Source organism: Salvelinus namaycush, chromosome 34 (assembly GCF_016432855.1).
Source record: "Salvelinus namaycush isolate Seneca chromosome 34, SaNama_1.0, whole genome shotgun sequence".
Taxonomy (NCBI): Eukaryota; Metazoa; Chordata; class Actinopteri; order Salmoniformes; family Salmonidae; genus Salvelinus; species Salvelinus namaycush.
Genome location: NC_052340.1, coordinates 16,108,811 through 16,126,042, shown reverse-complemented (window position 1 = coordinate 16,126,042; position 17,232 = coordinate 16,108,811). Strand labels below are relative to the sequence as shown.

General features: G+C 39.6%; 2 protein-coding genes and 1 pseudogene across 2 annotated transcripts; all 3 read left to right on the top strand.

Annotated features, from left to right (window-relative positions):
- The first annotated feature begins 201 nt into the window (after positions 1-201).
- LOC120029223 (olfactory receptor 10T2-like) lies at positions 202-1,134 on the top strand. Its single transcript, XM_038974513.1, has one exon. The coding sequence runs from the start codon at positions 202-204 to the stop codon at positions 1,132-1,134; it is 933 nt and encodes a 310-aa protein (XP_038830441.1).
- Positions 1,135-1,325: 191 nt separating this feature from the next.
- LOC120029222 lies at positions 1,326-2,147 on the top strand (annotated as a pseudogene).
- Positions 2,148-15,384: 13,237 nt separating this feature from the next.
- LOC120029221 (olfactory receptor 52E4-like) lies at positions 15,385-16,404 on the top strand. The gene has a single exon (XM_038974512.1). It carries the CDS (start codon positions 15,385-15,387, stop codon positions 16,402-16,404), a length of 1,020 nt encoding a protein of 339 aa, XP_038830440.1.
- Positions 16,405-17,232: the final 828 nt, after the last annotated feature.

Below are 17,232 nucleotides of genomic sequence, written 5' to 3'. Positions count from 1 at the left end.
TATCTTATCAGAAGAATCTAAAGCTGTCTGTATTGGTGAGCATAGATGTGAGCAAATGTGTCTCTGAATTAACAAGTCAAGGAATTATCAATTTAGGTTGTTTGATGATTTCATGATTTTAATATATATTTAAGCTACAGTAGGAGGATTTGCTCCTCTTCTTCAAACATTGACAGCACGTCTTTACCAACTCCCAGGACCATGGAAAACTCTACTCACTACGAGATCTTTAGGCTTGCTGCATACGGTGATATCGGACAATTTAAGTATTTCTACTTTGCTGTAGTAACTGTATTATATTTTGTCATCATTCTTGCCAATGCTTTGCTTATTGGAGTTATCTGCATTGAAAGAAGCCTTCATGAACCCATGTATATGTTTCTATGTGCTTTGTTTGTTAATCAGTTGTATGGGAGCACTGGTTTGTTTCCTGCTCTCATGTTTTACTTACTCTCTGACACACATGATATTTCCCTTCTTTATTGTTACCTCCAGATTTATGTGTTGTACACATATGCTATAACAGAATTTAGTAATTTAGCAGTTATGTCCTATGACAGGTACATTTGTATTTGTTATCCCCTACGATATAACAATATTATGACACCTAAAATAATTTGTGGCTTAATTCTGCTGTCCTGCTCGTCTTCTTTTTTCCTCATCGCCATCGTTATCTCCCTGAGTTTGCGACTGCAATTTTGTGGTAACGTTCTAGACAGAGTGTATTGTGACAACTACTCAGTAGTCAAGCTTGCCTGTTCAAATACTACGCTGAATAACATATGGGGTTTTGTTGTCACTGTGATATCTTTTTCCTGTACTATATTTCCTACCATATACTCATATGTAAGAATTCTACAAATATGTTTGAAGTCTTCTAAAGAGACGAAACAGAAAGCATTTAACACCTGTACACCACATATAGCCTCTTTGCTGAACTTCTCCTTTGGCTGTTTATTTGTGATTCTACAAGGCAGATATGAAACTGCAGATCTTCCACCTATACTTCGCACTATTTTATTAGTTTATTTCCTAATATGTCCACCACTTTTCAATCCTTTAATGTATGGCGTTAGGATGGTTAAAATCAGGCAGGCTTGTAACAAGGTACTAGGACTTTACCCTAAAACATAAACTGATTATTTTTGGAATATTGAATTGTGTTTTGTTACTTATAGTTGCTATCATTGACTGTACAAATATGTATAATTTTGCCATAATTTCTCTGTAGACCAATGATTATTGTAAAGCATCAAGTTTATATTGTATTGTAACATAATGTTTTGTGTCATATTAGCTAGTTAACTGCATAACTACAGAGCATCATGGGGAGCTGCCCTCCCTACCTTCAGGTTGGGCTTAAACATATGCTGACAGGGATCTTTGGGAAAACCCTACAACCCAACCTGTTCTGCCACCTCTGGTCTCTTGGCCCACCGTTACATATACATTTCTGCAATGTATATGTAACATGTCCTCATGTTATTCTAGCAGTCATGGCTTATGACAGGTATGTCCCCATTTGTAAGCTATTTCAATATCAGAACATTATGACCCTTTCTAAAGTGAAGATATTGTCAGCCTTGGTATATTTTATTCCCATAACTCTTTTCAAATGTTTATCACTTCAAGGCTCCCTTTGTGCAGCAAACAATCTATGTTTTTTTGTGATGACTAAGCGGTTGTTCAACTCCTGTTTTGAAAGTGCGCTGAGCGGCCTGTATGGTACTGTATATGGACCATATCAAGTCTAGTGGTTTTACCTTTTGTGTTAGTTGTGCTCTCATATGTCAAAATATTAAAGCCTCAAAGGAGTCACGAACGAAGGCTTTTAATACGTGTGCTCCCCACTTGATCACTTTCATCAACTTCTCTACAGGCCTCCTTTTCCTGTTGTTTACAACAGGCACAGCACAGTTAGCAAGGAGGTTAATCTATTAATATCAGTATAGTTCATTCTTTTCCCACCACTGGTACACCCTATCTTATATGGTATTAGGACCAAGAGGATCAGGACATGTATTACAAAAATTATAAGAAGAATCTTTCCGAACTCTCTTGATTTTTCTCATCAAAAATCTGAACGTAAACTGGTACCAATTATGACTTTAGAAAGTACAGCAGCAGGGCAAGGGTTGCCGGTTTGAATCTCAGGTCTGACAGGATCATCTGCCAGAACTGAATGCTTATACATTTGTTTTGATCATCAACCTAATCTCTTGTTTCTCCTTGGTATTGCATTCTATTTCTGTGAATTCTTCTGCATTTCCTTTAAATGTATTTTACTGTAGGAAAGTCAAATCAGTGATGCTGCTGTGTCACTGACCGTATGTTCTTCTAGCATGTCAATGGACATGTATGTGTGTTTCAGGGGGGTTGGGGACAAAGTAAAAGGATGTAATAAATTCTGTTTCAACAAATGGGCAATAAAGTATTCTTCTAGAAGTGACAGTTCTAGCAGATCCTTTTGATATTTAGATGAAATTTGAATTAGCAAGTAAAATACACAAATATTTTCCTGTAAAATAAAAGGGACGAATCCATTTTCTTGATCAAACAGTTGTTTATTAATTTAGTCATGCTACACTGAATAAAACATTGCATTATTTAGTGTAAATTAAAATACTTCAAATGCATTTTTTAAAAGAGATTCATGTACAATGAGGAAGATCAGCCCAATTCCACACTCAACTGCACTTCATCTAAAGACACATCAGTTTGTTACAAACATAGACTTAGATGGACATCACATCATTGTATCTGTCCCAAAAGAGTACCACAGTATGACACCTCCCTGTGGGGCTCTATATGGCGTCTATAAGATCACTGGAAGCGCCATACTCCATTTTGAAGTAGTCCATTTCCTTCTTCTACTTCTACGAGTTTTTTTAACAGGTATGAAGCCAAGTTTGGATATTTATTGCCACCTGCAGTTATGGAATGTTTGCTCATACGTTTAATGCATTGGCTAATCCCTCCTGGTGACCTGTATGGAATTATGTGATCCTTCCTTAACCCATAGGAAGTCCCACCCAGTTACTACTCTAGTGACTTTTGGCCACTTGAGTCCTATATCTATCTCTACGCTTGCAAACTTTTTAGACTGGCACTGAGCTAAATGAATGACCCATCTGGCATTTGCCGTAATTAGCTGGCCAGTCTGTTTCTGCTTAATTCTTAAATATATGTTCACTCCACAGGAGGTTGGTGGCACCTTAATTGGGGAGAAAGGGCTTGTGGTAATGACTTGAGCGGTATACAGTTGAAGTAGGAAGTTTACATACACTCAGGATGGAGTCATTAAAACTCGTTTTTCAACCAATCCACAACTTTTTTGTCCCAAACTATAGTTCTGGCAAGTTGGTTAGGACTTGCCAAAAACAAATCTACTTGGGGCATGACACAAGTAATTTTTCCAACAAATGTTTACAGACAGATTATTTCACTGTATCACAATTCCAGTGGGTCAAAAGTTTACATACACTTAGTTGACTGTCCCTTTAAACAGCTTCGAAAATTCCTGAAAATTATGTCATGGTTTTAGAAGCTTCCAATAGGCTAATTGACATAATTAGAGTCAATTGGAGGTGTACCTGTGGATGTATTTCAAGGCCTACCTTCAACCTCAGCGCCTCTTTGCTTGACATCATGGGAAAATCAAAAGAAATCATTCAAAAAATTGTAGACCTCCACAAGTTTGGTTCATCCTTGGGAGCAATTTCCAAACGCCTTAAGGTACCACATTCATCTGTACAAACAATAGTACGGAAGTATAAACAGAAATGTATGCAAATGTATACAAAATAAAAAACAGATACCTTATTTACATAATTATTCAGACAATTTGCTATGAGACTCAAAATTGAGCTCAGGTTCATCCTGTTTCCATTGATCATCCTTGAGAAATTCCTACAACTTGATTGGAGTCCACCTGTGGTAAATTCAATTGATTGGACATGATTTGGAAAGGCATACACCTGTCTATATAAGGTCCCACATGTGACAGTGCATGTCAGAGCAAAAACCAAGCCATGAGGTCGAAGGAATTGTCCGTAGAGCACTGAGACAGCATTGTGTCGAGGCACAGATCTGGGGAAGGGTACCAAAACATTTCTGCAGCGTTGAAGGTCCTCAAGAACACAGTGGCCTCCAACATTCTTAAATGGAAGAAGTTTGGAACCACCGAGACTCTTCCAAGAGCTGGCCACCCAGCCAAACTGAGCAATTGGGGGAAAAGGGCATTGGTCAGGGAGGTGACTATGACAGAACTCCAGAGTTCCTCTGTGGAGATGGGAGAACCTTCCGGAAGGACAACCATCTCTGCAGCACTCAACCAGTCAGGCCTTTATGGTAGAGTGGCCAGACGGAAGCTACTCCCTAGTTAAAGGACTCTGAGACCATGAGAAACAAGATTCTCTGGTCTGATAAAACCAAGATTGAACGCCAAGCGTCACATCTGGAGGAAACCTGGCACCATCCCTACCGTGAAGTAAGGTGGTGGCAGCATCATGCTGTTGGGATGTTTTTCAATGGCAGGGACTGGGAGACTAGTCAGGATAGAGGGAATGATAAACGGATCAAAGTACAGAGAGATCCTTGATGAAAACCTGCTCCAGAGCTCTCAGGATCTCAGACTTGGGTGAAGGTTCACCTTCCAACAGGACAACAACCCTAAGACAATGCAGGAATGGCTTCGAGACAAGTCTCTGAAGGTCCTTGAGTGGCCCAGCCAGAGCCCGAACTTGAACCGGATTGAACATCTTTGGAGAGACCTGAAAATTGCTTTGCTGGAATGCTCCCCATCCAACCTGACAGAGCTTGAAAGGATCTGCAGAGAATAATCGGAGAAACTCCCCAAATACAGTTGAATATTTATTTAATTTGAACTTAAGAACAAATGAAAAACAAATAATTTTTTACAATGACGGCCTATCAAAAGGCAAAAGGCCTCCTGCAGGGACGGGGGGCTGGGATGATTTTTTAAAATGTATTAATTAAAAATATAGGACAAAACACACGTCACGACAAGAGAGATAGCACAACACTACATAAAGAGAGACCTAAGACAACAACATAGCATGGCAGCAACACCTGACAACACAACATGGCAGCAGCTCAAAATATGTCACAAACATTATTTGGCACAGACAACAGCACACACGGCAAGAAGGTAGAGACAACAATACATCACGCAGAGCAGCCACAACTGTCAGTAAGAGTGTCTATGATTGAATCTTTGAAGGAAGAGATTTGAGGGTGTTTGCAGCTCTTCTAGTCACTAGCTGCAGCGATCTGAAAAGAGGAGCGACCAGGGATGTGTGTGATTAGGGGACCTTAAACAGAATGTGACTGGCAGAACGGGTGTTGTATGTGGAGGATGAGGGCTGCAGTAGGTATCTCAGACAGGGGGGAGTGCTGCCTAGGAGGGTTTTATAAATAAGCATCAACCAGTGGGTCTTGCGAAGGGTATACAGAGATGACTAGTTTACAGAGGAGTATAGAGTGCAGTGATGTGTCCTATAAGGAGCATTGGTGGCAAATCTGATGGCCAGAATGGTAAAGAAAGGTGTGCCAAGCTTACCCAAGAAGACTTGAGGCTGTAATCGCTGCTAAAGGTGCTTCAACAAAGTACTGAGTAAAGGGGAGAGCACGTGATGCCGCGGAGCTGAGCAGACGTTGACAAACCGAGCTCTTCAAAGTTATTCTATTATTACCTAAATAACAACGTTGAAACAATATTCTAACATCGGCTGATAAATTGTCAAGTACTTACCTTCCCAAAGAGCCATGGACCTCCGACCGAGAGGCAAGAAGGACGACCAAAACGTTGTTGATTCCCAAGATAACGATAACGCTACAGCTAGCAAGATTAGCATTAGCCCTCATAACTCAAACGACAGTTCCAGACTGTTGCTCTCGGCCTCTTGCGAGCCTGCCGACATGCTGGCTACTCTCCTCCGGGAAATTCAGGATGGTAACAAAGGTCTTTCTATGAAAATCGATAAGAAAACGGCTGAACTCCATTCTTCCATTGACAACCTGAAATCCTCCATGAATGATCTCCTTTTGAGAACGACTGATGCAGAGTTGCGCATTAGCACAGTTGAAGACACCATCGCTCGACATGACCAGGTCTTGATACAACTGCAAAAGGACAATGCCTACCTCAAAAACAAGGTAGATCAGATGGAGAACCAGAGCAGACGTAGTAATATCCGTGTGGTGGGATTGAAAGAGAACAGCGAGGGCCGTGACCCGGTCCGTTTCTTCACTCAATGGATCCCGGATGTCCTAGGCATAATCAACTTCACCAAGCCACTGGAAATCGAACGCGCCCACAGAACATCAGCGCCGAAACCCCGGCCAGATGAGCCCCCACGGGCCGTCCTGATCAGGTTCCTCCGTTTCCAAGACAGAGAGAAGGTACTGCAACTCGCAAGAGCCAAAGGGGACATCACCATTGATGGCAAGAGGGTCAGCCTTTTCCCGGATATGAGCGCGGATCTCGCAAGACGTCGCAAGCAGTTCAGACCTGCCGCCAAAGCACTGAAGGAGAAGAACATCACCGGCTACCTCATCCACCCTGCGCGGATGAAAGTTCAGTACAAAGGCCGAAGCCATCTCTTCAACACACCGGGAGAAGTGTACACTTTTCTCAAAGAACTGAGCAACGTCTGAGCCAGGACGGTCTCTTTGGGGGATAAGATGCAGTTTGTTTGTTTTCTCTTATCCGGACTGAACCGCTGATATCCTCCGGTCGCTATAATTGATTTGTACATTTTCAACTAACCGTATCTTTCCGGGGTGAGTTCTATTACATTTACAGTAGAGTATATTTTGGTTTAGTCCATATCACTGGGCGAAGCAAATAAGTGGGTTTAGGCCCACTGCTTTCCCCCTCATTTATGTTAATCTTTCGAAAAGAGACTCAAGCAGCCCTTACCGTGGGCAGTAAATATTCAGCCATAAATGTCTATTCACAATGTTTGTTTTCAATTTAGAGAGCTCGCAGGTTTTAGTTTACGCCAAGGTTTAGCTAGTAAGAGCAAGATGGAAAGCGAGCAGCAACGTATCTCTACAAGTGTATTCATGTTTGATTGTTGGGATTGTGGTTTTAGTCTAACAATCGGGGTGGGTGGGATTCTTTATTTTTTCCCCCTTTTTTCTATGTTTATTGTTTCCTTCCTAAAGAGACACATAGGTCACTTCTGTGTTCAAACCAAAGTTGAAACATTTCCTAACTATCTACATATGATAGATTTCCATTCAGTTACATATTTGAAACCCAACTATGCTTAATCCACTAAAATATGTCACATTCAACGTAAAAGGTCTTAACAGCCCGATTAAAAGGAAGAGAGTTTATACATACCTTAAGAAATTAAAGGCTGACATTGTGTTTTTACAAGAAACACATCTTACAGCCAGTGAACACAAGAAATTGAAGAGGGAATGGGTAGGACAAGTTTTTGCGTCCTCTTTTAACTCCAAAGCAAGAGGAACTGCAATTTTGATAATTAGACACATCCCCTTCTGCGTCAACAACACCATCTCTGATCCCTCTGGCAGGTTTGTTTTGGTGCAGGGGCATATGTTTTCAGAGTCTTGGACCCTATTGAATATCTATGCTCCTAACTTCGATGACCATATGTTTATTCAGAATGTCTTCCTTCAGGTTGCTCAAGCACCACCAGGATGGTTACGGGTTGGAGGAGATTTTAATTTTTGTTTAGATACAGTTCTTGATAGGTCCTCTGATAAACCCTCACTTCTTACCAAAGCCAGCAAGCTCACCATGTCATTCATGAAAGATCTCAATTTACTAGACATCTGGAGACAGTTGCACCCACAGGATAGGGACTACTCTTTTTATTCACACCCACACAAGACACACACACGCATAGATAACTTTTTACTGTCGACACAACTGTTTCATAGAGTGTTAGATGTCGAGTATCTCCCCAGATTACTTAGTGACCATTCTCCCCTGGTATTATCAATCTCCATTCCTACCAAGGTAAATGGAGCATATAGATGGAGACTAAATTCTACACTCCTAAAGCAACCTGAATTTTGTGCATTCATCAAAGAGCAGATCAATATTTTCACTTTGACAAACAAACCCTCCGCTCCTGACAGTTTCATTCTTTGGGACACATTGAAGGCCTATCTGAGGGGACAGATCATTTCCTATACTAAAGGGCTGAAGAGAAAACACGGTGCGGAACTGAGTGCCCTTGAATCTGAAATCTCAGAGCTAGAGAAAACCTACCAAAGAGGCCCGACTAAAGATCTATACAGGCTTTTGGTAAATAAAAAACTGAAATATAATATTCTGAACACATATCAAGCTGAGAGGGCCATCACTAAATCAAAACAGCGTTATTACGAGCTTGGAGAGAAAGCTCACAAAGTATTGGCATGGCAACTGAAAGCAGAGGAAAGTAAGAGGACAATTAATGCTATAGAAACTCTTACTAATGAGATATCTTTCGACCCTACTGAAATTAATAATACTTTTAAGAAATACTATGAAGACCTCTACACTTCCCAATCAAGCGATGATCTATCAGAGATCGACTCCTTTCTCTCCTCTCTCAACCTCCCATGCCTGTCAGGGGAAGACAACGAGCGCCTGAGTGAACACTTCTCAGTTCCTGAATTGTTGGGGGCCATTAAATCCTTACCTTCTAATAAATCTCCTGGGGAGGATGGCTTCCCTCCAGAGTTCTATAAAGAATTTAGGGAGCTGTTGGTCCCCTACCTTATGGAGGTACTTAAAAAAGCCAGGGAAGACGACTGCTTTCCAGAGTCTTTCTCTCAAACAGTGATTACTGTAATCCACAAGAAAGGGAAAAATCCACTAAAGTGCGCCTCATATAGACCAATCTCTCTCCTTAACACAGATTGTAAACTGGTCACCAAGATGCTATCTAAGAGACTGGAGTCATGTCTTCCCCTGTTGGTCAACCCAGATCAGACTGGCTTCATAATTAATAGATTGTCCTCCAATAATCTCAGAAGGTTCTTTGATATAATTCACCTTGCTAACAAAAACAAAATACCTAGTGTCGCAGTCTCCCTCGACGCTGAAAAGGCCTTTGATAGGGTTGAATGGCCATACCTCTTTCGCGTCTTGGAAAAGTTTGGTTTAGGTACCGTGTTTGTAAATTTGATAAAATCACTCTACAAATCTCCTAAAGCTAGGATTGCTACCAATGGGATTACTTCCTCCTCTTTCCCTCTCTATAGGGGGAACAGACAAGGTTGCCCAATTAGCCCCCACCTCTTTGCCCTCGCCATCGAACCGTTGGCTGAGGCTATTAGAACGTGCCCTGACATACATGGCTTTGAGGTGGGCCCCCATACCCATAAATTATCACTCTTTGCGGACAACCTTATCTTATTTCTAACAAACCCAGAACACTCCCTCTCTCACTTGCAGATCCTACTACAGTGTTATAGCTCTTTCTCTGGATATAAGGTCAATTTAGATAAAAGTGAAATCTTACTGTTGTCTGTCTTTGACCATCATACCATCAAGCACAAGTTTCCTTTTAGATGGCTTCACATATTTGGGCATAATGGTGGATGGTAACCTGAACAACCTCTATAAACTCAATCTGGACAGTTTGTTGCAAAAGGTGGAGGGTGACCTTTGTAAATGGATGGACTTACCTCTCACTCTACTGGGTAGAATCAATGTAATTAAAATGAATGTCCTGCCCAGATTTCTATATCTGTTTCAATCTCTCCCTATCCCTGTTCCCGCAGCATTCTTTTCCTCTCTCGACAAGATGACCAGACGGTTTATCTGGCACGGCAAAACCCCTAGGGTTGGCCTGGATAAACTGACCCTGGATTACAGTCAAGGGGGCTTAAACCTCCCCAATTTTAGAATGTACTACTGGGCAGCACAGTCTAGGTTTCTGGCTCAGAGGTTTGACAAGGGTCCCTCTCCCTCATGGTTGAACATTGAAAAGCTTGAGGTAAATGATGACACTGGGGCAGAATTGTTTTACAAATGGGACAGAAAATCTATAAAAACCATCACAGACAACCATTTAATCATACATTCTGTCCTGGCATGGTGCAAACTGCATGAGCTGTTCGGACGAGGGGGATTCCTTTCCCCTAAAACCCCTTTATGGAACAATAGATTGATTTCTATGTTTTTCCAGAATAGTAACTTTAGACCATGGTCTGATAAGGGGATCACTCTTCTGGAACATTGTTACGAGGAGGGAGTTCTTATGACTTTTGATCAGCTGAAACAGAAATACCACTTGCCTAACAGGGACTTCTTTAGCTACCTACAACTACGAAACTTTATTAGGGTGTCTCTCAAGGGACAATGGAACCTACCTAAGATGTCACCTATTGAACAACTCTGCCACGCAGACCAACCACTGTTCAAGACCATTTCCCGTGTTTACGATGCTCTTATGTCAGGACTAACACTGTCTGGGCTAGATAAACCCCGACTTAGATGGGAAAAAGATCTGGGTATTGATCTTGATGAGGGTCTATGGAGTGACCTATGCAGGGATGGTGTTACATCCACATTGAACTCCAGATACAGACTGATCCAGTTTAATTTCCTCCATCAGCTCTATATCACCCCATCTAGACTGCACAAGTTCAACCCTGATATCTCCTCCCTATGTTTTAGATGTGGCTCAGATGAAGGAACATTCCTCCATTCCACTTGGCAGTGTTCAAAACTGCACGGTTTCTGGCAGGGGGTATGCGATACCATATCCTCAATTCATGGGGTTGCATTCCCTTTAGACCCGGAGTTCTGTCTACTGGGCAACTTTACTAACACCAATCTTAGGCAAAGCCATACTATAAAGCTAACAGAAATATTGCTAGCGATTGCCAAGAAATGTATCGCCTTGAAATGGAAACTGGATTCCCCCCTGCCAGTTGCAAGGTGGCTATCAGAAGTTAATAGTTGTATCCCACTGGAGAAAATGACTTACCGCTTGAGGAATAAGTTAAATACATTTTACAGAATTTGGCAACCTTTTATTGACTATATGGAGAATCTCCCCCCACATCACATTGAATGAATCTCTATATTATCCTTATATAATGTTTCACACGTAATGTATAATATGTAGCCTACAGCAGGTGACCATATGATCCAATGTCTCATTATATATTATTTTTATTGTATGTTTGTATATATGATTATAATTTGTTTTATTTTTTCTTTCTTTGTTACGCTCATCTGTCCCTGTCACTTTGTCCTATTGTTGTCTAATATCTTTTCACGTTTGTCTTGAATGTTGTTAATTGGAAAATGCAAAAATAAAATATTTAAAAAAAGAAAAAAGTACTGAGTAAAGGGTCTGAATACTTATGTAAATGTAATATTTCCTTTTTTTATTTTGAATAAATTTGCAAAAGTTTCTTAAACAGTTTTTACTTTGTCATTATGGGGTATTGTTAGTAGATTGACGAGGACAATTTAAAAAAAATACATTTTAGAATAAGGCTGTAATGTAACAAAATGTGGATAAAGTCAAGGGGTCTGAATACTTTTTTTGTATATATATATATATATATAACTAGCAACTCATAAGCAGGCCATGTCGTATTTGTTTCATAGTCGATATATAATCATATTTCATGACAGTGTAACAGTTAGCTTTGTTTACAGAAGGATGAAAGAACACTATGTCTGTCAGGGAATGCTATTCTGATATGTCAGCAGAGCAATGGGCCATGTGCAGATGGTGCAGGAATCATTGCCAGAATGATCCAGCATTGTTGCATTGCTCGGCAAAAATACTCTGTTCCCCTACTCTGTTCCCCTGCACCCATGTGTCTCGTCCACATTGATACAAATCATAAATTGACAAGGTACTAAGATGTATAATGTCTCCATCAAATCTAATCTTTTTATTCTTACTTATTCCAAGACAAATATTGTGAAATTGGAGTTGTTCATCATCAACTGGTAATACATAAATAATGAAGCAGGTTTGTAACGGCTTTCGTTGGTGGAAGGAGAGGAGGACCAAAATGCAGCGTGGTACGTATCAATAATATCATTTAATCGAGAATGAATACAAAAGAACAAGATAATAAATGAAAACCAAAACAGTCCCGTATGGTGCAAACACTAACACAGGAAACAGGAAACAATCACCCACAAAACACAATGAAAAACAGGCTACCTAAATATGGCTCCCAATCAGAGACAACGACTGACACCTGCCTCTGATTGAGAACCATACTAGGCCAAACACATAGAAATATACCTTACAGAACAAAACATAGAAAAACAACATAGAATGCCTACCCCAATTCACGCCCTGACCAAACTAAAATAAAGACATAAAAAAGGCACTAAGGTCAGAACGTGACAAGGTTAAAACTTCTTACGGCTGAGATCGTTTGAATGATGTCTGTGAGTATAACAGAACTCATCAGGCAGGCAAAAACCTGAAAGAAAATCCAACCAGGAAGTGGAAAATCTGAGGTTGGTCGATTTTCAACTCGGCTCCTATTGAAGATACAGTGGGATATTGGTAATGTTGCACTTCCTAAGGCTTCCACTAGATGTCAACAGTCGTTAGAACCTTGTCTGATGCCTCTACTGTTTAGTGGGGCCGAAGGAGAGAGGAATTAGTCAGGTCTGCCATGAGGTGACCATGCTCTGACCATGCGCTTTCGCGTGAGAGCGAGCTCTGTTCCATCGCAATTCTAAAGACACAGGAATACTCCGGTTGGAACATTATTGAAGAATTATGTTAAAAACATCCTAAAGATTGATTCAATACTTCATTTGTCATGTTTTTATGGACTGTCATATAACTTTTTTAACTTTTCATCCGTACTTTCCGCTGGACCTGCCCGCGCGTCGTGAGTTTGGAAAGTGTACTGAACGCTAGAACAACAAGGAGGAAATTGGACATAAATGAGGGACATTATCGAACAAACAAACATTTATTGTGGAACTGGGAGTCCTGGGAGTGCATTCTGATGAAGATAATCAAAGGTAAGTGAATGTTTATAATGTGACATCTGTTGACTGCATAATATGGCGGCTATATTTGTGTCTTGACTGGGCTCTGAGCGCCGACTCAGATTATTGCATGGTTTTCTTTTTTCGTAAAGCTTTTTTGAAATCTGACACAGCGGTTGCATTAAGGAAAAGTGCATCTAAAATTCCATGCATAACAGTTGTATCTTTTATCAATGTTTATTATGAGTATTCCTGTAAATTGATGTGGCTCTCTGCAAAATCAAAGGATGTTTTGTGACTTCTGAACGTAAGGCGCCAATGTAAACTCAGATTTTTGGATATAAATATGAACTTTACCGAACAAAACATACATGTATTGTGTAACATGAAGTCCTATGAGTGTCATCTGATGAAGATCATCAAAGGTTAGTGATTAATTTTATCTATATTTCTGCTTTTTGTGAATCCTCTCTTTGGCTGGAAAAATGGCTGTGTTATTCTGTGAATAGGCACTCACCTAACATAATCGTTTGGTTTGCTTTCGTCATAAAACCTTTTTGAAATCGGACACTGTGGCTGGATTTACAACAAGTGTATCTTTTAAAATGGTGTAAAATACATGTATGTTTGAGGAATTCTAATTATGGGATTTCTGTTGTTTTGAATTTGGCGCCCTGCAGTTTCACTGGCTGTTGAAGAGGTGGGACGCTACCGTCTCACCTACCCTAGAGAGGTTTTAATCAGTTGTATGGGAGCACTGGTTTGTTTCCTGCTCTCATGTTTTACTTGCTGTCTGTCTGACACACATGATATTTCCCTTCTTTATTGTTATCTCCAGATTTATATGTTGTACACATATGCTATAACAGAATTTTGTAATTTAGCAGTTATTTCCTATGACAGGTACATCTCTATTTGTTATAAGAATGTGTTCTTAACTGACTTGCCTAGTTAAATAAAGGTGTAAAAAAAATCGCCAAAATCGCAGTCCAAAATTACCGATTTCCGACTGTTATGAAAACTTGAAATCGGCCCTAATTAATCGGCCATTCCGATTAATCGGTCGACCTCTACTACATACCCAGCTCTGTCAGGAGGATCGGGCCAAAATTCACCCAACTTATTGTGGGAAGCTTGTGGGAGGCTACTCGAGAAGATTGACCCAAGTTCAACAATTTAAAGGCAATGCTACCAAATACTAATTGAGTGTATGCAAACTTCTGACCCACTGGGAATGTGATGAAAGAAATTAAAGCTGAAATAAATCATTCTCTCTACTGTTATTCTAACATTTCACATTCTTAAAATAAAGTGGTGATCCTAACTGACAGGGAATTTTTTACTAAGATTAAATGTCAGGAATTGTGAAAAACTGAGTTTAAATGTATTTGACTAAGGGCTATGTAAACTTCCGACTTCAACTGTATATTTCTGTTTGTGATGTATGTCTAAACTTTGTCTCTTAACCTGTTTCTCATGGTCATCTACATTGAAACAAGTCTACATGTTTTTGTTCCACTTGGCTGTAATTGAAAGTTCTTCAGTCTGTCCAAAGATCATGAGATACCTCCTCGTGGGAATCCAAGATGTCTAGCTTGGCTGTTTAATCCAATCTCTTTCAGTAGAGTCTATTCATATCTGATTCTAACAGTGACGGCCTGTGACCTGTTTCACTCTATTTGTAAGCCCTTGCAGTACCACACCATCATGACCCCTAATAAAGTCAACCTGTTGTTGGCGGTGGTATATATCGTCCAAATTCATAGAAGCAAGGACTGACCATCCATGATATCAAAATCATAGTTTTAACCATGTTTTGAGGCTATACAGTGTTTGTTTTCAGTTATATTGCTTATAAACAATGGCGTGAAACAAGCTTATATTTTTGGTTCTTATGGGGTAAGACAGTTGACTAAGTTATATTTTTCAAGAATCAATGGGTGTATATCATTCTTTTAAAAGTTTGAAAATGTATTAGCAAGATTGCCCATTTAAGTGAACCAAAATAATGTGAATATAGTCAAACAAACACCTCCCTGAGCTCAAATGAAGTGATACAAATACATCCTTAATTAATGCCATTGGGTGACATCTCTCTAAGACATTGGTTTAATTTGGAAAATACTAAAAATACTCATGTCAATTATGATATGGTGAAGGTATAAAAAAGTCTAAAATGTATCATGCCAGCCAACATCTTACTTGGAAGACTGTTCATTTTAGAATGTTCTCATCTTCATCAAATTCATTCTGTCAACCCCTCACACCAACTCTAGTGTACTAACCTGATGGTAACTATTTTGACATTTGCACATTTTCGAAACGTTTATTTTATTAATGCATTATATTATATGTAAAATGATGTCTGATAACTTCTGATTATAATTGTCTTTTACTCAGGAAATATGAACCAGACTGTCTTACATAGCACTGTATTTTTCACTGTGTATGGACCTCCAGGCCCACTCAACTACGCAGCTTTTTTCTTAACATTTTTGCTTTTCTTCATTACAATATTTACCAACATCAGTCTCATGCTTGTCATCTACTTAGAATCACACTTACACAAGCCCATGTACATATTTCTGTTCAACTTGGCGGTGAATGGACTGATTGGGTGTTTATCCGTCTGTCCGAAGATCATGGACAATCTTGTTAATGACATAAAAGGCATCTCTCACAAAGGTTGTTTATTGCAGGTGTTTTTCAGCAGTGTATATGCATCGTGTGCTTACGTTATTCTAGCAGTGATGGCATATGACAGGTATGTCTCAATTTGTAAGCCATTGCAATATCATAGCATTATGACTCCTTCTAAAGTGAAGATGTTGGTAGCCTTGGTATATTTTATTCCCATAACTATGCTTGCTTTTCAAATATTTATCACTTCTAGGCTCCCTGTGTGCAGCTACAACATCAATAAGCTTTTTTGTGATAACTTAGCAGTTGTTAAACTCTCCTGTGTTGAAAGTGCACTGAGTAACCTGTATGGTATATGTATGATAGCAAGTCTAGTGGTTTTACCTTTTGTGTTAGTTGTACTCTCATACATCAAAATATTACTTGTTTGCTTGAAAGCCTCAAAGGAGTCACGAAACAAGGCTTTTAATACGTGTGCTCCCCACTTGATCACTTTCATAAACTTCTCTACAGCCATCCTTTTTTCTTTTGTTTACAACAGGCACAGTACAGTCAGCAAGGAGGTTAATGTATTAATATCAGTACTGTTCATTCTGTTCCCACCACTGGTACACCCTATCATATATGGTATTAGGACCAAGGAGATCAGAACATGTATTACAAAAATTATAAGAACAAGAATCTTTCCTAACTCTCTTGACTTTCCTCATCTAAAATCTGAACGTAAACTGGTACCAATTATGACTTTAGATGGTACAGCAGCAGGGCAAGGGTTGCCGGTTTGATTCCCAGGTCTCACAAGAACTTATGACAGAATGTGAGCCGCCAGAACTGAATGTTTTTATCATCAACCTAATCGCTTGTTTCTCCTTTGAATTGCATTTTATTTTTGTGAATTATTATGCATTTTGTTAAGTCTATTTACTGTAGGAAAGTCAAATAAGGGATGCTGCTGTGTCGCTGACCCGATGTCCTTCTACTTTAGCATGTCAGTGGGCATGTATGTGTGTTTCAGGGGGGTTGGAGAAAGAGAAAAAGGATGTAAGGATACAATAAGTTCTGTTTCCACAAATGGGCAGTAAAGTATTCTTCTAGACATGACGGATCTAGTAGATACTTTTGATATTTTGAAGAAATGTGAATTAGAAAGTAAAATAAACAAATAATTTCCTGTAAAAAAGGGATGTATGCATTTCCTTGATCAAACAGTTTATTCATTTAGTCATCCTAAAATAAATACAACTATTATTGCATTATTTATTGTTTATGTAATTGAAAATAATTCCAATGCATTTTTTTAAATAGCTTCATGTAAAATGAGGAAGATCAGCCCAATTCCCCACTCAAATACACTTAATCTAAAGACACCTCAGTTTGTGTTACAAACATAGACATCGCATCAGTGTATCTGTCCCAATATGGCGTCTGTGAGAGTACGGGCAGCGACATTGAGGCCATCTCCATTTTGAAGTTGTCAATTTTCTTCTTCTACTACCTCTATGAGTTGGCAAACAATCTGATAGGCTGCATAATGCCATCTGGAGAGTGTTGTTTGAACAGGTATAAAGTTGGTGATTTACTGCCACCTGCAGTTTGCCCACAAGTATGATTCA

Excerpts from the sequence above, each read along its gene's own strand:
- LOC120029221 (XM_038974512.1), top strand. The coding sequence starts at position 15,385 with ATGAACCAGACTGTCTTACATAGCACTGTATTTTTCACTGTGTATGGA.
- LOC120029223 (XM_038974513.1), top strand. The coding sequence starts at position 202 with ATGGAAAACTCTACTCACTACGAGATCTTTAGGCTTGCTGCATACGGT.